Source organism: Nyctibius grandis, chromosome 5 (genome assembly GCF_013368605.1).
Source record: "Nyctibius grandis isolate bNycGra1 chromosome 5, bNycGra1.pri, whole genome shotgun sequence".
NCBI classification, from domain to species: Eukaryota; Metazoa; Chordata; class Aves; order Nyctibiiformes; family Nyctibiidae; genus Nyctibius; species Nyctibius grandis.
In genome coordinates this window covers 58,006,509-58,029,387 of record NC_090662.1, presented here as the reverse complement: position 1 = coordinate 58,029,387, position 22,879 = coordinate 58,006,509, and the positions used below count along the sequence as shown (strand labels likewise).

The 22,879-nt window shown below is 45.7% G+C and overlaps 1 protein-coding gene across 1 annotated transcript in view; it reads left to right on the top strand.

The window, feature by feature from the left end:
• GRIN2B (glutamate ionotropic receptor NMDA type subunit 2B) overlaps window positions 1–22,879 on the top strand; it is a 183,926-nt gene that overhangs the window by 120,955 nt on the left and 40,092 nt on the right. The window contains exons 4-5 of the mRNA XM_068401205.1: window positions 21,619–21,827; window positions 22,140–22,311. Of these exons, the coding sequence (XP_068257306.1) occupies window positions 21,619–21,827; window positions 22,140–22,311 (381 nt within the window). The remainder of the gene's footprint in view (window positions 1–21,618; window positions 21,828–22,139; window positions 22,312–22,879) is intronic.

Genomic DNA, 22,879 nt, shown 5'->3' with positions numbered 1-22,879 from the left:
TCAATGCACAGGGAACACAGGCAAGTTAAGAACAGTAGTAAATATCCAGGATTTTCTTGCTGTGCATACTTTAGGAAAAGTCTATAAAGAGATGGCGTATTTTATCTACTGATGGCAGTGAACATTTTTGCATTGATCTGCTAGGGGAATACAAGGGGAAAACAGGTGAGGATTTGTAAGTTTTGTGGACTATAAGTGTAGCATATCAGCAGCCTGACTGTTGCAAATTATCTGCAACTATCTGGGCAAAAGAGAGACTTAGGGTAGGGTATGAAGAAAAACAATGACATAACTTCACTGGTATTCATGGGACCTCCCTCAAGAAGGCCAAAACTGAAGAAAGCTACGTAGGTCTCTGAAAAGCTACTGAAGAAAGTGGAGAAGGTCAGCATTCACATCTTGTTACTGACTGAGGGATTAGAGGCATCAAGTGGCTTGGAAAAGAAGCACTTGATGCAGCTGAGAAGGGAGGCAAAGGAAGACTGAAAAGAAAGGGGAAAAATTATATCAGGCAAATGATCTCTGAAACAGACTTTTGAATGGATGTGTAGGGTGTGGGGGCTGAAAGGTGTTTGTCATAGCCAAAGTGAAAAGATGTTAGAATAAGGGAGAGATCAGGACCATGATAGTCTCTGAAGGTCAACAGACCTGGGTCCTAATCCCGTACTTCAGACCTGCACTGTAGATTACAAAGTGGAGTCAGGAACCTGTCCAGCAGAAGGGTTTGCTTTCCTGCATCCAGGAGCTGGAGCGCAGAGCTCTCAGTCCTGCTGGGCTGCTAACTATACTTCATTGGACTTCTGTTTTTGGAGATATCTTATCCAGCTCTCACATGAGACCCGACTTTTTTCTTAACCTATAGGATCATGTGCACCTACGACAACAGCTTTACAATGTCACAGTTGCAGAAGTGCAATAACCTCCTGCAGGAAGCAGACAATTTTCTTAGATGCAGGTAATTTCATGGAGTGGAGCAGGTGAGCCTGTCAAAAATTCCTGTTCTCTGTATTAGTGTCTGCTCTGATCAGAAAGTCTGTGGTTTTTAGGAGAGAGAGTTCTGTAAAGCGAGAAATAAGAAACCTGGAAATATACAAATATTTACTGCAGTGCTGACAGGCAGTGGTAATCACAGACAGAGAGAAGGTGATGGGTGGAAAGGGCTTGATGCCACTTTGGGGAATCATCAGCTGTGACGGCTGTGTGGGGTGAAAAATCCCAAGGGATCACAACTGCGCAAATGAAGTTATGCTTTGACATCTGGATGACTATTTGTGGGAAGGGCGTTTTCATTTTCCACTCTGCTTACAGAGAAGTGGGAATGGCTGGAAGGAATGGGTTGGATTCTCATGTTCGGTGGTACACACCACACTGACAGGGCACCTCCATCAACTGCTTTGGTGGATACTGCTAGCTTTTCTCACTTTTCAAATTTCTGAGAGACAGGGGGCTTCTCCCTGCAAGGCAAGAAGGCCGCCTCGGGGAGGAGGTACATTTCTTTATACTTACTGCACAGAGTTCAGGTAACAAACCATCCCCTCTCTCATTCCTGTTGAGCACACTTGTTTGCTTATGTGCAAAGGCTGGTTTTTTTGATGTCTATATACAGAGTGGGTACGTTATTTTCTCATTATCAATAAGGAGTTTTTTCCCCAAAGTATATCCCTTCCCCAAAGGACACTGATGTGGAGCAGGGTAAAATGGTGATAAAAACACCCTGCTGAGGCAGAAGAAAACCTTAAGAAATTGCTGAAACAAAAGGAAGAAGTGGCTTTAGCTGGTTGCATTCACTTTGGACCCAAAGCTCTCGTTGACAGCTTGCTTCCTACTACAACTCGAATAGTGGTCAGCATCTTTGTACCTAGAGGACAAAATAAAACTAGTGAACCTGAAAGGGGGCCTTCCTTGACCTTTTTGGCTCCCTGGGGAAGTGAAAAATCTGGGACGTACTCCTGAAGGAAAGATCTCCAAATCTCTCTGAAGCATCACCCTCTGACAGCCGCATGCTAGTGCACAAAAAATGTCCTACTCTGACCATACCAATGGTCCTTCAAGTGTGCCAGTGCCCACTGTGGGCTCTGTGTGTATGCCAGAGTGTGCTTCCTCAGCTCTGCAAGAAACTGGCTCTTGACTGGATTTCCTGAGGGCTTTTTAGCTCTTCTGGATATGTTGGGAAGCAGAAAAAGAGTGTGTGGTTTCCTGGGGTATGGCATATTTTATATGGCTATTACCCCTCAAACTACCATTTTACATGGATGACATAAGTGGCCGATTTTATACCCTATTCCCTATAATACCCACTTTAAAACCAGTGTTTCTCAAGTAGTCTAGAAAACATCCAAACTTTATTCTTTGGTATTTCATAGAGACTTGTGAAATCTGTAGTGCTGTGGGCGTAGACACAAATAATTCTGCACGGGTATAGGTTTTACAAGCTGGTGAGCCTGGAAAGAGCTGTCGATATGATAACAGCCTCTGCTGAGCCGCATAGCAGGGATGAGGGTGAGTGAGTGGCTGCAGGGTTTTGGAGAGTGGCCAGCTATCCCTCCTGGTACCCAGCTCAGAGGGCAAAGGAACAACCAGGACTGGGGCTCAGGCCTGGCCTCTGTCTGTGACAGATCCAACCAGTCCTCAGAAAGGAGCCTCCAACCTGCTCCTGGGCATTCGAGGCCTCTTTCTGGAGTGTGACAAAAACCTAGGAGAACAACAGAGCAGCTAAAATAAAAAAGACTCAGCATTAGAAGTACAGTTATTTAGCTGTATCTCTGGTGTCTCAGTTAAAGGCTCTTTCCTCTCCTAGCCTCCCAATAAGGCACATTCTTGGTGTTTGCATATGTGCAGCTGTACTAACACAGACCTGTATTATATCAGCTCTGATCTCAGGGTGAAAACGAGCCTGCTGTGCTGGCTGGGTCAGGGAAGAGAGGAGGACAGTTGTGTTTCCAGTTCAAACTCTCATCAACATGTCTTCTCCCAACCCTCCAAGCCATGCCTCTGTTCTTTCCCCTCTGTGCCCTGAATACTGCAGCCATGTCCCTCACATGCTTTTCTACAGCTTCTGTGGTTTAGTGGCTACTTAAATATTTATTTATGGAGAACTTGCACCCAGGGAATGTCTTATGAATGCAGAGGAGGGGTCTTGTGAGAAAAGGAGGGAATGAGCAGTCCCTAGAGAGCTCGGTATTGTCTGTTGCTGAGAGCAAGAAACGGCATGAAAAAGCAGTTTTTTCCTTGTCCTGGGAAAAGATTAATGTACAAAAGAACACATGCAGATGTCCATACACAAACACACACTTACACATATATAAACACAAACAAAAAATTGGCAACTGAACACAAAGAGAAAGAAAACATTTACACTAGTCAAGTGATTAGACAACCAGCTCTCTTCAGTCATGGATTTTGCTTTCTTTTGACCTGTAGGACACCAGCATTTTTACAGACCTGCCATCCAGAAAATACTGCAAAAAGATATATAAGAAGGCAGGAATGGTCTGAGATGCTGCATGCAAGAACAGGCTACGATGAGTTGAAGGACAGGCTGTATGTCATTGGGAAGATGAGTTTCCCAAAGTTTGCAAACACACTTATATTTGCCCATTGGTTTAAGTGTTAACAATCTCTTTGTAGATAGCACATAGGAAAATGTGGAATATTTTTGCTGTTGTGATTGATATTGCTTGAACTTTAATCATATGCAAGAGGCAGCTCAGCTTGTTGAATACATTAATTGCTAAGGCATAACATATTCACTTAATTGGATTCTCTGCTAGATAGGCACTTATTTGTATGTATTTGTATATGTGCTTAGTGTATATATTTAGCTCCACAAAGACTGATATTAATGGAATGTTAAGGTTGCCTGGTGAAATAATCAGCAGACTGGAAGGGATAAATGTTCAGTCGTAAGCACGATCTTTTCTGTCGCCTGGCTTACTGAATATTCTTGTCACAGCAGAAAAGCAGGCAGGGCTAAAGTTGGCAATGAGGCAAATTTGCACTTGTACATGCCTCAGGCTGGCCGTGGGGCTGCTCTGCGCCTGGCAGGCCACCCCACCACAGTGCCTGTCTTGTCACCGAGGACTGCTGATCAGTCAGTCCTTCTCCGAGGCTGTTTCTCCTGCCCAGGTCTTGGAGGCTCCCTCTGTTTCCTTGTGCAAGATAGCACCACGTTGGTGAGCCACAGCTCTCAGCTGCAGCTGGGGAACACCCTTGGAGGATCCCTTGCCAGGATTTCTGTGAGAAAGTGTGTGGAGACCTACTGCATGGGTTCCTGGGGTGGCAGAGAGGCTGCTTCAGAGCCAGGAGGGAGAGCTGTGGCCCAGGGAATTAGCTGGTTGAGCATTACATTGAACTCCATGGGAGGTGAGATGGACCTACTTCCTGAAGGCTGGAAGGGGCAGGGCTGAGCGCTGCTGTGCCAGCTTGAGCATCACTGTGCTCCCTCTTCCAGTAAGGGTATCTTCAGAGAGCCAGGAAAGACAGCTGCCTGGTCACTTGTGCCACTTCAGCTTCCAGAGCATCTGGAGAGGACCCAAGAATATGCTCTCAAGCTTTAGTTTATCTCCTGATCCCAAACTAGTTCTTAATGAGTACCATATAAAATCCCGCTCTTCCTTTTACAGCTGTCAATCCACATGCCTGACCTGCTGTACTGCTGCTTTGTCATTAATCAGCATGATTTCCACTGCTGACTGATGGCACGCATGACCACTCTGCAGTAACTGGCACCCTTCTACAGCAAAGCTCCTTCCTCTGATGTGGGGAGTGAGTGTGTTGGAGGTGCAGCCCTGAGCTGTATGATTTCCTCTGGGTGGATGAGCTGAGGCATCTGCTTACTATACTGACTTTTGTTGTTTCTCCCAGCTGTTAGGACTCTGTTCATCCCCCTTGCAATGTGGAATTGATTATTAAGAGCCTTTTACAGAGGGGAAAACTGAGCTTCAGAAAGCTTCAGTGGCTTGCTAAAGGTCACAGAGTAAACACAGGACAAGATTACAGCCAACACTTGGGTCCTGTCACTCCTGGGCACTCGGGGAGAAACGATCTCTGCTCTGCACAGCTGCTGCAGCTGCTTAGGGCAAGTTTGCCCTGTGAAACCCAGCTAGGCGTTCCCTGTGCTGGCGTAGGCTTGCGATGGTAAATTCATGCCATGCAGAGCAGCACCACAGGGATGCAGTAGCATGGTGTGGTGCAAGGCAGCTGTGTGAGCCTGGCAAGCTGCCTCGGCTCTCAGCTCAGCCTTGCTGGGCTAACATGGCTAGATGGCATCTAGACCATAACTGGCTTGGTGTCCCCATGCCATCTACCCCACCCTCGTGCTTCTACTCTAAGGTTACACAGACCAGACCAGCTTGCTCCTGTCCATGCCTCCCGTGCAGACTAGCCCTCTCTCTCCCTTAGCCTGTTACAATCGTATTGCTGCAGTGTGAGAAGCCTGCCTGCAGCATAATCTACCTGATTAGTGCCTTCCTTTCCTCTCACCTTCTGGGCACCATGACGGACCTGCCAGCTTCACCCTCTTCCACCTTTCTCCAGTGCTCCCTTCCAATTTGGCTTCTACTTTCTTTGCCCCTTTCGACCCCTTGGCAAGGTCAGTGCTGCTTCTTTTGTCATAAAATGGGATTGCATAATCTCTACATTGGTTGATTGGTTTGCTGTCCATTGCCATTTCTTCATTCCTCTCTTCTCTGACAGTGCTTGGTGATTCATGGATAGCTCTTTCTCCATCTTCGCTGATACTTTCTTGGCCCGTTTATTAGTTTTGTAAGAGCTCATACACATTCATAGAGCTGTATAAGCAATTATGCACAGAAAATAAAAGAACAGTGATTTCATTTTTAGCTTGTGAAGTCAAGCTAGGAAATGCCAGTCTTTTTTCCCGGGCCATCTTAATTCTGCTCCTTCAAGTTTCTTTGCGGTACATGGATTGAGGCAGGGACCCCATGGAGAAAGTTGTATGCACTCATTAATGAAAACTTGAATTAAAATGTCCACACACAAGTGGGATAGAATAAAGGCTGAAAAGGAAACTGTAAACCTGCCATTTCCTAATATTTCAACCTAAATAAAGTTCCTTTACTGTAGTTTGCTTTATGTTTTTTTGTGTGCGTGTTGTGGGTTTTTTTTGAAGGAGAGAACCCAAAATCTTTTCTGTAGAAATGTATTGTTCATTCTCATGCATGCTGAGCCTTCAGCACCGAGACTGACTGCTCAGCCCAGTGACTAACCTGTATTTGTTCCACAGACAGTCATGACAGCTCAAACTGGTTTGCCTTTCTGTTGCATCCTAAATGGTGGAGTGAAAGTGACTTTTTCACAGTGGACCACATTTAAAAGATAGATAGAGGAGAATGGTTAGTTTGTCCACATTTTGTGGGCAACCTGATTCAGCTTTTGCCTTTCCCTTGCTCTGCCAAAGCTGAGGTATTCCTTGTACTGACTGTGGTACAGGTGGGGATGTCCCCACTGATTTACTGGGTTGATGGGCTTAGCTCTTAAAATGTTTATGTTCAGATGCTGTTTGGGCTGTCTGCCAGAATTTCTGCAAGAAAGTGACAGAAAAAAAATTATTATTTAACAGTTTATAATGCAGTTAAGAGTGAACAAAATTTGATGGGCCAAAGTAAAAATCATGTCCTTAACCTCAGGGTTTTTTCCTTGCTGACTTTCAAATACCTGTTGCAAAACACGGAGAAGTTAGATTTTCTCAGGGAACCGGCCTGAAGAGTCTTGTAATAGAAAGTGTCAGAGAACCTAATTACAGGCTTACTGCTAACTCCCCTTATAACATAGGTAACTACACAATGCACACACATTTAAATACACATATGAAGTAATCCAGCTAATTCCAGTCTGCAAGAAGTCATTCCATGTGTGGACTTACATGTACCACAAAAGACCTTTTGCAACCTGCTGAGACCCCTAACTTCATCTTAGGTCTTCAAGACTGCCTCTGTCATGCCTGTTCTCCCACTTTTAGGCTGCAGAAAGGGAATGGCACAAGACCTGCTTTGTGTTGACGTGTTTAGGCACAAAATGACAAACAAATCTTTGAAAAATAGGTGCGCCTGAAGTCCATCAGGGCTGAGAGAAGGGGAGGATTTTGTCTCCCTAAGGCCATGCTCCCAATAAAGCAGTCTTTGGCTTAACCCTTCTTTGCTAGCTGGGGTTGGCAAATACATAGCTTCCTCTCTTCTTCCCAAATCGCTGATTTCAAGGTTACCTCTCTTTCTATCCATAATCAGGTCTGATTGTACTTCTTTTGCACAGAGATGACTCGCAGCCCAGATGGCCTCAGCTGGGCCCTTGGCAGTTTTGCCTGGACTCCAAGCCCAGATCAGCTTAGGATAACTGCTGCTGGGGGTACCTCTGTGTGTGTGTGTGCATGTCTGCACCTGTGTATGGGATAGGAAAGGAGCAAAATCTTTGGTAGAGCCACTCCCTGCTGCTCACAGACTGCTTGCTGACTCCAGCCAGCATGGCAGTAATGAACACGTGCGCCATGAACCAGTTGTCCTGCTGGTGGGCTCTGTCCAAGGGTCAGGTCTTCTCTGTAGGGTGTAGGTAGAGAGCTGACATGTCTTGTCTAATGCTCTGCCCAAACATGGCAGAGTGCCATGGTTTTGAAGCAAAGCCCCGTGCTTGGCTGTAGCAGTGGGTCAGGTGGGGGTCCTGCAGCTTGTGGGTTCTCTTTCTGGAGCCACCATCCACCAGAGAGGCTGAAGCATGAGCTCCTAAGGCAGGATTCTCCAGCTGGGGTGTACAGCTGACACCAGCTCCTGGGAGCCCCTGGCTGGCCTGGCAGCCTCTACCATATGCTGAGTTGGTCTGCAGCATCACAGACAGAAATACCCCAGTAATGCTCACTTCTGGCAGAGAGGTGAGGTTATCATTTGGGTACTGTTGGGATGGGGACAAACCACCCAGACCAGCTCTAAGTCAGTGAGAGCTGAGATGAGGGAGAAATCACACCATGAGTTTCTCCTGCTGGTGACAGACAGGGTACACCTGTCTCAAAGTGGGAAAAGGATCTTTGCACAGGAGTTAGCAGGGTTCATTGAAAGAGCTTTAAACTAGATTAGATTTGAAGGGGTAAAGGGATAAAACCAGACACACTAGCGATAAGCCTGGGGGGCAGCATGGCAATGGTTGAGGGACGGTGTGCTAGTGAGATCCTTTGGCTTGCTGTCTCAATGGAAAGCCATGCAGCAGCAGAGGTGCAAGGTTTATTGATGGGTTAGAAACCATGGAAGTGCCTGAGAATGGTCAGGTAGGAATTAGGGCTTCTGCCCCCAAAAAGGTGGCAGGATCAATAGCCCAACTGAAGTTCATGCCAATGCACACTGCGTGGGCAACAAAGAGGAGGACCTGGAAACCATTGTGCAGCAGGAAAACTATGATATAGTTGCCACCGTGGAAACATGGTGGGATGACTCACACAACTGGAGTGCTGCAATGGATGGCTATAATCTCTTCAGAAGGGATAGGCAAGGAAGGAGAGGCGGTGGAGGTGGTGGCGTGGCTCTGTGTCTAAGGGAGTGTTTTGATTCTCTAGAGCTTGATGATGGTAATGATAAGGTTGAGCGTTTATGGATAAGAATCAGGGGGAAGGCCAACAAGGCAGATATCATGATGGGGGTCTGTAATAGACCACCCAACCATGATGAAGAGGCAGATAAAATATTCTATAAGCAGCTCGAGAAGTCTCCTGATTGCTGGCCCTTGTTCTTGTGGGGGACTTCAACGTACCAGATGTCTGCTGGAAATACAATACAGCAGAGATGAAGCAGTCTAGGAGGTTCCTGGAGTGCGTGAAAGATAACTTCCTGACACAGCTGGTGAGGGAGCCAACTAGTGAAGGCGCCCCACTGGACCTGTTGTTTGTGAGCAGAGAAGGACTTGTGGGTTATGTGATGTTTAGAGGCCGCCCTGGGCACAGCGATCATGAAATGATAGTTTTCAATTCTTGGAGAAGTAAGGAAGGGGGTCAGCAGAACTGCTACCTTGGACTTCCGGAGGGCAGACTTTGGCCTCTTTAGGAGACTGGTTGACAGAGTCCCTTGAAAGGCAGTCCTGAAGGGCAAAGGGGTCCAGGTAGGCTGGACGTTCTTCAAGAATCAAATCTTAAAGGCACAGGAGCAGGCCATCCCCATGTGCTGAAAGATGAGCCGTCAGGGAAGAAGACTGGCCTGGCTGAACAGAGAGCTTTGGCTGGAACTCAGGAAAAAAAAAGAGAGCTTATGACCTTTGGAAGAAGGGGCAGGCAACTCAGGAGGACTACAAGGATGTCATGAGGTTATGCAGGGAGAAAATTAGAAGGGCCGAAGCCCAACTAGAACTTAATCTGGCTACTGCTGTAAAAGACAATAAAAAGTGTTTCTATAAATACATTAGCCACAAGAGGAGGGCCAAGGAGAATCTCTATCCTTTATTGGATGCAAGGGGAAACATAGTGACAAAGGCTGAGGAAAAGGCTGAGGTGCTTAATACCTTCTTTGCCTCAGTCTTTAATAGTAAGACCAGTTGTTCTCTGGGTACCCAGCCCCCTAAGCTAGATGGCAGGGACAGGGAGCAGAACGAAGCCCCCATTATCCAAGGGGAAATGATTAGTGATCTGCTACACCACTTAAGCACACACAAGTCAATGGGGCTGGATGGGATCCACCCAAGGGTACTGAGGGAGCTGGCAGAAGTGCTCATCAAGCCACTTTCCATCATTTATCAGCAGTCCTGGCTAACTGGGGAGGTCCCAGTTGACTGGAGATTAGCAAATCTGACACTTATCTACAAGAAGAACTGGAAGGAGGATCCGGGGAACTACAGGCCTGTCAGTCTGACCTCTGTGATGGGGAAGGTTGTGGAGCAGATCCTTTTGAGTGCCATCATGCAGCATGTACGGGACAACAAGGTGATCAGGCCCAGTCAGCATGGGTTTATGAAAGGCAGGTTCTGCTTGACTAACCTGATCTCCTTCTGTGACAAGATGACCCACTTACTGGATAAGCAAAAGGCTGTGGATGTTGTCTACCTAGACTTTAGTAAAGCCTTTGACACCATTTCCCACAGCATTCTCCTGGAGAAACTGACTGCTCCTGGTTTGGACAGGCCTGTGTTTGCTGGGTAAAGAACTGTCTGGGTGGCCGAGCCCAGAGTCGTGGTGAATGGAGTTAAACCCAGTTGGTGGCCAGTCACAAGTGGTGTTCCCCAGGGCTCAGTATTGGGGCCAGTTCTCTTTAATATCTTAAAGATATCCTTGTCATTATCAATGATCTGGACGAGGGGATCGAGTGCACCCTCAGTAAGTTTTCAGACGACACCAAGTTGGGTGGGAGTGTTGGTCTGCTTGAGGGTAGGAAGGCTCTGCAGAGGGATCTGGACAGGCTGGACTGATGGGCAGAGGCCAATTGTATGAGGTTCAACAAGGCTAAGTGCTGGGTCCTGCACTTGGGGCACAACAACCCCATGCACCACTACAGGCTTGGGGAAGAGTGGCTGGAAAGAGGCCCGTCGGAAAAGGACCTGGGGGTGTTGGTCGATGGCCAGCTGAATATAAGCCAGCAGTGTGCCCAGGTGGCCAAGAAGGCCGCCAGTACCCTGGCTTGTATCAGAAATAGTGTGGCCAGCAGGACTAGGGAAGTGATTGTCCCTTTGTACTCAGCACTGGTGAGGATGCACCTCAAATACTGTGTTCAGTTTTGGGCCCCTCGCTACAAGAAAGACACTGAGGTGCTGGAGCAAGTCCGAAGGAGAGCAATAAAGCTGGTGAAGGGTCTAGAGCACAAGTCTTATGAGGAGCGACTGAGGCAACTGGGTTTGTTTAGTCTGGAAGAAAGGAGGCTCAGGGGAGACCTTATCACTCTCTACAACTACCTGAAAGATTGTAGCGAGGTGGGTGTTGGTCTCCCAAGTAGCAAGTGATAGGATGAGAGGAAACGGCCTCAAGTTGCGCCAGGGGACGTTTAGATTGGATATCAGGAAAAATTTCTTCACTGAAAGGGTTATCAAGCATTGGAACAGGCTGCCCAGGGAAGTGGTGGAGTCACCATCCTTGGAGGTATTTAGAAGACATGTAGATGTGGTGCTTAGAGACACGGTTTACACAGAATCACAGAATCACAGAATGTTAGGGATTGGAAGGGACCTCGAAAGATCATCTAGTCCAATCCCCCTGCCGGGGCAGGATTGCCTAGACCATATCACACAGGAACGCGTCCAGGCGGGTTTTGAATGTCTCCAGAGAAGGAGACTCCACAACCTCTCTGGGCAGCCTGTTCCAGTGTTCGGTCACCCAACCAAACCCAACCGAACCGTTTAGTGGTGGACTTGGCAGTGCTAGGTTAACGGTTGGACTTGATGATCTTAAAGGTCTTTTCCAACCAAAATGATTCTATGATCTATGATATCTAAGACCTCCTCCATCCCTGCTGGTTTCTCCACTGCTTGCACTGGTCTCACTCCTGTGGCCAGTCCTGGCATGGAGTCAGCAGGGCAGCAGGCTGAAGAGATGATGGAGGCAGTGGTGAGGAGACAGGTCTGTGCACTGGGGACCACGGCCATGGGTGTACACCAGTGACAGGGGTAGGACTGTGGGAGGTGGGGTGCTGATGAGCTGGGGCATGAGGGACCACCCTCCCTTTCTGCTCACACAGGTGAGGTGAGGGCTGTCTGCTGCCTTTGCTTCCCTACACCCCCATCCCCTGTCCCTTGTGTTTATTGGGGAGCACCTGAGTGAATAAAAGAAAGACGAAGAGAGGGAGAAACTGAATCAGGGCATAAGGTTATCTCCATGCCTTCTCCATAGATACAAGCAAGGGAGACTGTGGATAAGAAAAGGTGCAAGGATGCCGGAGAGCAGCCCCCTTAACCACACACGAGGTAGTGGGAAAGTAGCAAGGGTGTTCCTGGTTGCCCTATCCCACAGCTTTGCTTCCCATCTGACCCCTTTTCAAAGCCGAGTACAGAGACCTGGCAGAGAACCAGGGTGCAGAGCAGAGCTGGTGTTTCTACTCAGTTTGGAGATCCAGTGACAACTTGGAGCTGTGGCTTGGTTGGCTACCCCTTGGGATGGCCCCAGTGCAGTGCACGAGGTCCCCTGCCATGTGCTAGGCTGCGGAGGGGACATGCAGACATGCACCCTGAAGGTGTGGATGCTGTGGGGATGGCTGTGGCTATGCCAGGGTGAATCCAGGGCCAGGATCTGGACAAAGGATGGGCCAGGGGGAACAGCATTTGCAATCACCTGCCCAGAGCTCTCAGAGGTGGAAGAGGAAAGGAAGAGGGGCATGCAGATCTGTAACTGCGTTTCCCGAAATTTTGCTCCCAACACGTTCAGTAATTCCTCCAGAGTGAGGTATGTCCCTCCCCTTTTCACCAGCTAGAGAAGGGCTGAGCACTCTGTGTCTCTCTGCGGAGGGGCATGAATGCAGCCATGCCTGCCTGTACCTCTCTTGGTGGGCGTGCATCTCTGCATGGGGGCAATTCGGGGCTGCTGTGTGAAGGGCAGGGGCTCTGGCTGGTGTATTCAGGATGGGGAGGTGTTTCACACACCGCAACGTTCCCTGGTGAAATTTAAAGGATCTCTCTGATATTCTCGGAGATGCTTTTCAAAGTGGTGCCCTCAGTCTTGCTTCCACAGCTCAGGAAATAGTGAGGTCTAGGCAACCCACCCCCTCTCCCTTCATGTTGCCTCCTCTCCTAACCCTGCCGGGGCCTGCTTCAGCATTTAGCTTTTCTCAGCACAACGAAACGTTTTTGGCTTTCCTCTGGATCTGCATTTTTAAACATTCCTTCAGCCTCAGGTCCCAAGAGATGCTGTGAGAGTTATTCACTCTGTGTAAAGAATGGGTATCACTGCACAAGGGAACACATGTTGGGGTTTTGTGCACTGCTGTACAGGACCCACTTACCAGCTGAAGCTCTAAACGATCTCTCAGACTGCATTGTGAATTGGCAAGCCCACCCCTCCCTCTGTGTAACATGTTTTAGGGGAAAAAAAAGTCTGAGTGAAAGAAATGAAAGCTCAGCAAAATGCAAACCGAAGCCCAGCACTCAACAGTGAAAGCCAAGGGGAAAAATCATTAGATAGGACATTACATGCACGGACACGTACTGGATGCAGACACGCACCTGCACAATGCAGATGCACTCTTAGAGACCACGAAATTCTTTCATAAAGCATTTAGATGCCTATACGTGCACATAAAAATACATTTTTCTTTAAATCTTTGTGAGTCCCAAACCCCCTGTGACACAAAACATGCAATCTTACTGGTATCCCTGCTACATTTTTCCTCTGCCCAACAGTTTTGCAGAGGAGAGCAGTAGAGATGCTCAAGGTGAAACCTTCTTTCACCTTAGATGAGCAAGGATAGGGGCAGTGTAAGCTCCCTGGCTTTAGATTTTATTTCCCAGGCCAGAATCAGAACAAACTGATGTTGCTGGAGTTTAGGACATTGTATTAAGCTCCTCTCTCCTCACACACAGTCATTTCAGAAGGACGTGATGGCTCTAAGGATGCAACATTATTGAAGTAAGAGCCTGAGTCAGGTGCTGTCACTGCCTGTTAGCTGGAGGCGGGTTATGTTGGATGGTACAGTCGGTCTCCAGTGTTTGTTAAGATATAAATATTTTTTCTGATTCTTCTTCCAAAATCCTAACACCTGATTTGCCCCCCCCCCAGAAGCTATGGCTTCGCTGAGTTACATCCTCCAGCCTACTCAGATCACAGCCCACACTACCATGAATAGCTTCCTCTAACCTCTCCCTTCATGTCTCCTAATTATGCCTGTGCTGATTGCAGTCTGCATTTCCATAAATCATGGTTATGTGTACATCAGGTAGCACTGAGGACCTTGAACAAATATGTCCTGCTGAAACCATGCTGCTCCTTCTTGAACCAGCCTTGCCTGGATGAACCACATTTTGGGCTGCAAAGTTAACACTACCACCAAGAACAACACCGGCTCCCAGAGGGAGCTATCAGGTGATCCTGGCTGGTTTTATGCCTGTAGTGGTCTCTTAGTACCTTCTGGTTTGGAGGAATGATTTACCAAGGCAAACACTGGCATTCTCACAGCTCTGACCTTTCTGTGACACCAGTGGAGCTCCATAGTTCACTGACTTTGCAGGAGTCAGAAGCGCTCAGAGTATACCTCATTAACCTTCTCACGTTAATCATGGCAGGGGACAGGACCTCAGCAACTGCAAAAAGCTTATAAATGCACCAGGAAAGAAATGTTTCAGGAAAAATGGCAAGAGCTGTGTAAATGCCAGACCTCAGTGAGCTGGGGGACTGTGTTTCTGCAAAGAGCTTTTGTTCTCAGAATGAGTTGTAAAGCAAGAGCAAGTACTTCACCCCTGTCTGTATTCTAAGCTGAGCCTCTCTCTGGCATATGCTAGGTGCTATATAAATATAGAGGGAAGAAAATCTCCTGCAGCCTACATGTTTAATTGAAAGACTATTAGAAGCAATTCCTGCTTCTGCAGATGCAGTGAAGAAAGCAGCCTTCCCCAGGTGGTTGTGGAAGGTGAACTTGAGGTTCAGGAAGGAGTGTTGTTTCTGTGTTAATTAATTTTGCATGTGGAGCATTCACAACCATTTCTTGTCTGCTTTGGCTGATGTGGCTAATTAATCACCTTAAGTGTCTGTAAACAGGAGATTTTTGCACTCTCTGGCATCTCTTCTCCACCTGCTGTAGACCAGCCTATGTGAGGATACAAACCTGTAGCATCACAGGAATTATGCATTTGGTCATGGCTGTGATGTCAGCATTGTAAATGTGAGAGTCATGACTTAACCAGGCTGGGTGAAGGCTAAGAGATTCCTCAGAGCACTGGAGAAGGTTTTGCTGCTGAATGAGAGAAGTATGAGCATAGGAGGTGGAGGTATCAATAACAAGAGACTTTGTGTTCATGTGGGTTAGCTGGGGGACAGAGATATAATGATTAAGACTGAGTTTTGTCATCTATAGACTGAAAAGTCGAGGAGAAAAGGTTTTGCACAGAGGAATTCCTCCTCTTTCTTCTGCTTACTTAAAGCCACTGGACTGGAAAGGCTCATTGGTCCCATCCCTGCTGCTCTAGGCAGCAACATCATATAGCCCTATACAAACCAGTTGTGCTTATTCTCAACCCCATTTTAGTTGTTTTCAGAGCTTCTTTTGGGCAGCTATTCCAGAACTTCCCTCCTCTGATGGTTAAAATCCATCTTATTTTCAAGGCAAATTTCCTCACAACCAGTTATTCTTGTACCAACATTGTTTTTCTGCTTAAGAAACCCTTTTCTTCCTCCCTTGTGTATCTGTCCCCCCTTTATTTATACAGAGCAGTCATATCCCCTCTTGGCTTTCATTTATCTAGGTTAAACAAGCTTTTTAATCTCCTCCTTTAAGGTAGGCTTTCTGTTCCCCTAATCACTCAATCCAAGGTTATTTCTGATAACTAGCTTTTCTGTAAGGTTCCTCGCTGCTTTGCCCAAACCGAGTGTAAAACAGCACGACCTATTGTGTATTGAGTAATTTTGGGGTGAAGAAATGTGCCAACTATCAAATCCAGAAAAAAAGACATCCGAGTGCTGCTGTTAAAATTTGCATTTGTTCTCCACTTTATCTCTGTGAAGCTAAAGTCTTTCATAATGACTTAGTTTCTGATATAATTTCCCTTTAATAACAGTAATGACATCTCTATTCAGACTGAAAGCCAAGCCTGTGGAGCTACAGTAGATGTCTAGTTCAGTCCTGGTGGAATATCTTGCACCAGCCTTACAAAAATTATATCAATCCCAAATGACACCACTTTATTTATGTATGATTTATTTCTTCACAGTCCACTGCAGCTTTAAGGTTACAACAGCATCCCCCAGGTTTACCTTTACTTTTATGTATCCTGAGCAGTGCATACTTCCATTGGCAGTGTCCCAGTTATAATTGCTATTTCTACGGTGTTTCTGTTATTCCTACAGTAGCCCTTTTTAGGTTCTGCCTAGTTGTTCTGTTTTTCCCATGTCCTCGTTCAGGATCTGTACGAATTATACTGACAAGAGACTATTTTCCCTGGACTCTCCTTGCTTCCCAGAGGGGTTAGGAAGCTTTTTCATCAGCTATATTACCAATAACACTGCTATTTTCTGCCCACTGCCCAACATCCTACCTTTACCTTTTCTGTATTTGATCTTCCCTTTTTCATATATTAAAATCAGGTGTAAAAGTTTTATAAGCTTTTTTCCAGTTAACTATCTGACAGCAAAGATAAAAGACAGGAAGTTTTCACACTTACACCATTCACAGATACATGCTGTATACATTCCCTCATCTAGCTCTAGACACGTGTCTCCTCATTTCATACTATTTGTGAGCCTCATAACCTTTTCTGTGTTTATCTACCCAGTGCACCTCAGAGGTGAAAACATACCATTATCTCCATTTTACACAATGTGGAGTGGAAGGCACAAGGGTGCAGATCAGATTCCAGAGGTCCTGGGTGGAATAGGCAATTTCTGCCTTCTAATCCATGTCTGTGTTGTTGCCTTAGTGCTTCCCCACCAGAATGATCAAGCCCCTCAGTTCCTGGGGGGGAAAAAAAAAAGTAATAAGGGAGGAAACATTGAGCTTTTGGGGTAATGCATAAAGCAGTCCAAGTCCTAAGTGAGTTTGGCATGGTCTTTATTTATTCTGTAAATGAAACCAAATCCCTTTTGTTCCTTTTGTATTTCTTCTATACCAGGAGTGGCAGGAAGTGAGAGAAGATTTTAAGTGAGAAGAAAGTGGTGCAAGGCACGGCACAAATAGGAGCCTGAATGAAATAAAAACCATCAAAAGACTTTGCCCAGACATAGTTCTCCTGCAGCCTGTTGGAAAACAAGCGCCTGAAGGTTCAGGCTTTCCCCTGAAACTTCACCCCAAATACAAATGCAATAGCTCTGAGCATCTTGCCTAAGAAATGTATCTGAACATTTCTGGTTTTATCCAGAATTGCATTCTGCTGCCTAGTCCTTGAAAGCCAAATTTCTAGGAGGTTTTGTTTTTCCATCTGTTGACATTAGTTAGAGATTTCTCCAGGTGCTCTTGTGTTTTGAAGTCCTGCCTGGGCATACTAAGAGGAGCTCAGAGATCGGCTTCTGCCCTGGCTGGAATAGACAGTTTTGGAAGTTCATGGGAGTAGCTTTTACTTGTCCATACTACCCATCTGGGTAAGGATTTTGTAAATGATGAGGTTGTGTGCTGGTTATTTGAACAGGTGGTTGCTTTTGCCAATGTAGCATACAAGATATCCACTGAATGAGACTACCAACTCCTCTGTGTTATAAATATCTTACTGACCTGATAACGCTGAAAAGAGCACGTGTAGAAGGATAAGGAAATATACTCTCCTGGTATAAATTGCAGCAAGAAGATATAGGTTAGACATCAGGAAAAAAAAATCTTTTTAATGGAAAGGATAGTTAAGCACTGGAATAGACTGCCCAGAGAGACTGTGCGCTCTCAGTGTAAGGACAGGTTAGACAAACATCTGCCACAAATGGCTGTTACAAGCCTTAGCTTCCCTTGGGAGGAGAGAAAAGCCTCTGTTAAGAATTAGTTTCAGGGAACTAATATGATGCACCTTTCGTTAAGGATGCGCATTAATGTACTGCAGAACACTTTTATTCTGGCTGCATTATACCGCGGTTAAGGCAATTTGCCATCCTGCTGGAAGGCTTTTGGAAGGGTCTCACTTATTTTATCCATGCATAGGCAATCTTACCTTTTGTCTGCATGGGATAGCTTATATACTTAGGCAAATCAATAGCATATATCATTGACTTTTTGTTCTACAATAGCTTACTCTTCCTTTCAAATGTGTTGGACTTCTACTTCCAAAAACTTGTTATCTGAAGAGGATCTTATGTTTAAGGTAAAAGCTGGCTACTCCCCTCCCTCAACACCTCCAAATTCATCCCCAAACCAAAGTGACTTTCCTTTCTTGATAAGATCAGATTTGACACAGACTTGACACAGACAGAGCAAGGGGAATTTAAGGTAAAATTAGGGGTTCTTAGGAGCCCTGACCTGGCATACAGGAACATACTTAGGGACTGGAAAATATGATTAGAAAGGGGGTTTTAAAGATCCCTAACATACTTACTTGTGCTGATTCAGTGACCCTCTAGGGCTCCTGGTGGGAGTTTGGATGACTAGGCTCTGATTGGAGAACGCCTAGTGGGTCTTGAAACTGCAGGGTGACAAATACGTAGGATGCCTGGGATGGTTTATTTTTCCTCTTTTTGCTGAGGCAAGCACTGAACAAAACCTAAGTAATAACAGTTCACAAGCTGTTAATACCAAATACCCTGAGACTTCAGAAGTGCCTTGCTTTGCTCTCTCAGCTTGGCAGGTTATATTCTTTAAGAGTAGGCATCATTACCTGGACAAATCTGTGACATTTAATTCTGTTGTGGCTAACCTCTGTCCCCACAGTGAATTGCTCCTTCCCTCTCATGGCAGATTATGTGGCATACGATGCACATTTGTGTTTTCTTTCTCTTGCATTGTCTCCATCCATTGCACATGTGGTGTTTCTTATTATCCTTACTGTCCCTGCCTACATGTTGCTTGAGCCCACTTTTCTTTAACTACATGCATACATATTTTACCCTCGCATGCATGAGCATGTAAAGAAGTCTGCCCCCTCCTAATTCACAAAGCTTTTCTGACTTTGCTTATTCATATCTGTATATGTCTGCAGGTATATGGCATGCCTGATTGTTCACGTTAGCAGCGAAATGTAATATTTGCATGTACCCTTGAGACATTCTATAGTTAATTTGAAAATTTAGGTCAGAACATTCCCTTGCATCCTGTTTTTCCTCCTTTTTGGACCATTTGGAATGATTTTATTGGGATAATAAGGAAAGGCATGTACTACTGTGTTTGCAGGTTAGGTTCTTCAGCACACAGGAAGCTGTGGCAAGACTGTAATTGTTATCCTAATTTCATAATGTTGTCCATGTAGTACAATGCTGTGAAACGTGCCTGGCACACAGCCTTATGAACTCCCCTTTCTGTCCCAGAGAATTTCTGTGTAATTATGAGTTGGGTTTGCCTATCTGATCTAATTTATCACTTAGGGGTTTATATCATACCTATTACTGTGATATCTAAGTGCTGCTGAGATACTGTAAGATGTCTCTTTCATCAACCACTTATTTCTATGACAAGTTAATGTTACTGAGCTGAAGTCTGAGCTGTTCTGTGCAGCATCTTAATCACTGGTCCCTACTGAGCCCCATGTGTGCAGTTATTCTGCTTATTTGATGGCTTCACTGAACTGGTTTTGGGTGAAACCAGTTCTTCACTGAACTGGTTTTGGGGATTTGAGCTCAGTTACTTGAGGGCTATAGTTGCACTGCAGAAATCTCTGGCTCAGATGATAATAAATTGACCTGCTTGGTCAGTGAGTGGGAAGTCCACAGCCGAGCAGTCCCTGGGTGAGCATGTATGTGCTCTTAACTCCCTCAGAAATTCATTCTCCACATCCAGGCTTAGATATTAGCATGAGTATGGACCATCTGCTGCCCTAAACAATACTACCTGTCTTTTGTGAACAAAAGGGGCCACCAGTTCCCCAGGGCTCCCAGTCTGCCAGCTTTCACCTGGTGCTCAAAGTGTATTTAAAAATTAAAACAACTCCCCTTTGCCCACTCAAGTAACAAAAAAAATAGAAAGAGAGAAAAAGAAGAAAAATGGCTGTGTACCCTGCTTGCTGGTCCAAGCAGCGTGACTTCAGGAGTAGAGGGAATATTAGGGGCAAGTTCTCCTTGGCATTTTTTGCCAACTGTTGGTCATAAGAGCCCTTGGGAAGGTAAGACCAGCTGCCCAGCCACTTCATCCCCTTCTTACAAAACCCACTGCCTTGCCCTCACTGGGGTACTATGTTCATGCTGCAGGGATGAATGGGGACGCTGTTGTCTCTGGGTGATTCCTTCTGCCTTTCTTCTCCCTTCACAAGTCCCCAGAGTGGATTTTTCTTTCATGGCCAGATAAAGTGGTTGTTTGTTTGTTCTCAAGGCGACAAGTGTTTTATGTGAATTCTAGCTGCTTTCAAATGCCAAACCCCAGCTGGGCTTTGAGTTTCACAGAATAACCACTGACACCTAATCAGCCTCTAATAAGTGCTTCTCTCTCCCTTCCTGTCATTTAAATAAATAAGTGACTGAAATTTGGGGGTGGTGGGAGGTGGTGTTGGATTGCAGTGGAATGAAGCTTTTCTGTTTACCCACCAAGCAGGTACACCGCTAAGAGGGGTCGTGCAAGCTTCCCACACACCCACACTGCTTGTGTCATCAAGTCAACCTGTCTCAGCCCTGGCCTGGAGGGCCTTCTTTGAGGATCGTGCAGGAAATTTCCTTCTAAAGCCCACTTAGTTTCTTGCCCTCTCAGCTTCAGCTGCCAGCCAAGGTGCTAATTAGCGTTAACTGTGATGGGGGAATTGAGAACAAAGGCGAGACTTTGATAGCTGAAAGCGTAGTTGATGTTCAGGTTTTTTCTTTTCCTGGAATTTTTGCAAGGAATGGTCTACCATGGGCAGTGGGTGTGCTGAACATATCATCTCTTCAGGGATTGGGGTGGCTTCGAAACAACTCTTATTTGTGGCAGTAGGTATAAGGCAACTGAATCCCACCCCTCTTTTCTGACTGCTGAATATATGATCTCTGTTTGCTTAAGAAATGGAAAATGAAAACATCTAAAATTGCAATATATCCTTATGGAAAAATAGCAAGATTAAAAAATCATAGATGCTCTTTGATTTCATTTTTCATGTGTCAGAAACACAGAGCAATTTCTTGTTTCCAGCTAAGGTATATAATGAAGTAATTGTGACAGGACAGGAACAGGCATTTCAGTAAGGCAGGGGATGGTGAGAACTACTGTTAGCAAGCATCTCTCTCTATGTTCTTCTTCTGTGAAGACACTCCTGAAAATGCAGAACATCTCCCTTTTCAGCTACCTGTCTCTTGGAAGAACTCAGTCCTGACTAAGAATGGGTAACCTTTTTCCAAAAGGAGTTATTTCTGGACAAAACCAAGTTTGGCTAAAATGAATCTGTTTGATGAACTTCACTGAAAACAAATGAAGAAAAAATTTTGAAAAAAATAAAGTTCTGGTTTGACTTTTTCAAGTGAAGTATTTAAATTTCTCTGTTTCAAAATGACATTTGTTTCAGCATTTGTATATATTTCTCCTCTTTTTTATCAGGAAAGAAACTATTTTTATTGTGGCTAGTAGGCTGAAGTCAACATTTCAGGAGACAACAAGCTCTGTTCCTCTTGTTTGGCTGAGAAAGTTGAAAGACGTCATGTCTGTTTGACTGTGGAGATGGTATCCTTCTGGTCATCCACTCACTCTCCCAGAGGGTGAGACCATCACAGAGATGAGACAACCCAGACACCTTTTTTGTTCTCTACTTCCCCCTGGTTTGAACCTACTTGCTCAGAGCCTTCTCCCCAGAAATGTCCTGATCTTATATGAGCTGTGAGCTTGGATACTCCAGAGTGGTCCTCCTCCCCAGGCCTGCAGGAGCTGTGGTTGATGCAGGGGGATGGGGCAGCTAGAAGCCTATCTTCTGTGGTTTGTGTCTCCACAGGTGGGGAAATGGAAGGAAAAAAAGTTGCAGATGAAGTATTACGTGTGGCCCCGCTTTGAGCTCTATCCCGACTCTGAGGAACGCGAGGATGATCACCTGAGTATCGTGACATTGGAAGAGGCACCATTTGTCATTGTGGAGAATGTGGACCCTCTAAGTGGCACCTGCATGAGGAACACGGTCCCTTGCCAAAAACGCATAGTGACTGAGTATGCATCCCTGGGTTTTTCTCCTCCTATTGTGCTCTCCCTTCTCAGCAGAATGTAGAGAGTCTGTTGGGCCAATACCATCATGCTCTGATAACCCTCTTTAGAAAAGTCACCTCCATTTGCCCAGCCTGGCCCACGTCCATTCACGACTGGCCCCATCGGGCAAATCATTGTAGTGTGTCCCTCCGGCACAGATAGCACAAGTGAAGTTCTCCACATTATATTGTGGGAGGGGGAGTGCATACTGACAATAGAAGGGAATTAAGGGAGTTTTCCCCAGTATTTTAATCCATTATTGTTGTGATGCTTCAGAAACAAAACTGATGAGGAGCCAGATTACATGAAGAAATGTTGCAAGGGGTTCTGCATTGACATCCTCAAGAAAATCTCAAAGTCTGTCAAGTTCACCTATGACCTCTACTTGGTGACTAACGGCAAGCATGGGAAAAAGATCAATGGGACGTGGAATGGAATGATTGGAGAGGTCAGCAGCAAAGGGAGGGCATGGTGGGCTTCATTGCTGGGCTGGGTAACATGGGTCAGGTCTGATCCCCCATCATTATTGTGTCCCCTTCCAGGGAAGGGACAGAGGTGACTCTACAGAAATGATTGGCCTGGATCCTTTCCGGGCACTGGGTGAATTAATCTGCTCTGACACTCTGAACATGACCACCTTTCCTGTTCAACGATTAATTATTATTCTCTATAGTGTCACAAATTTGGCCTTCACAGTCAAAGAAAGAAAGTGATATCTGTGCACCAGAGAGGCTGCAACCTAGATTAATCTTAGATCATATATAAGGTGCATAAAGAATGAAATAAGACTTTGCAGTGTTAGAGGGAGGAGAAACCAAGGACAGAAAAATGAGATAAGATGCCTTCTCAGTGGATGATGTGTTTATCCTAAGACTTCTGTGGATTTATTTTTTTTATACATATACCAGCTTTGAGGGGAAGATTAATGTCTATAGATTTCCTGAAAGAAGAAGGTGTCCTGATGAAAGATTAGAAAGGAGAGATGACAGAAACAATATAGGGAATGGGATTACAGG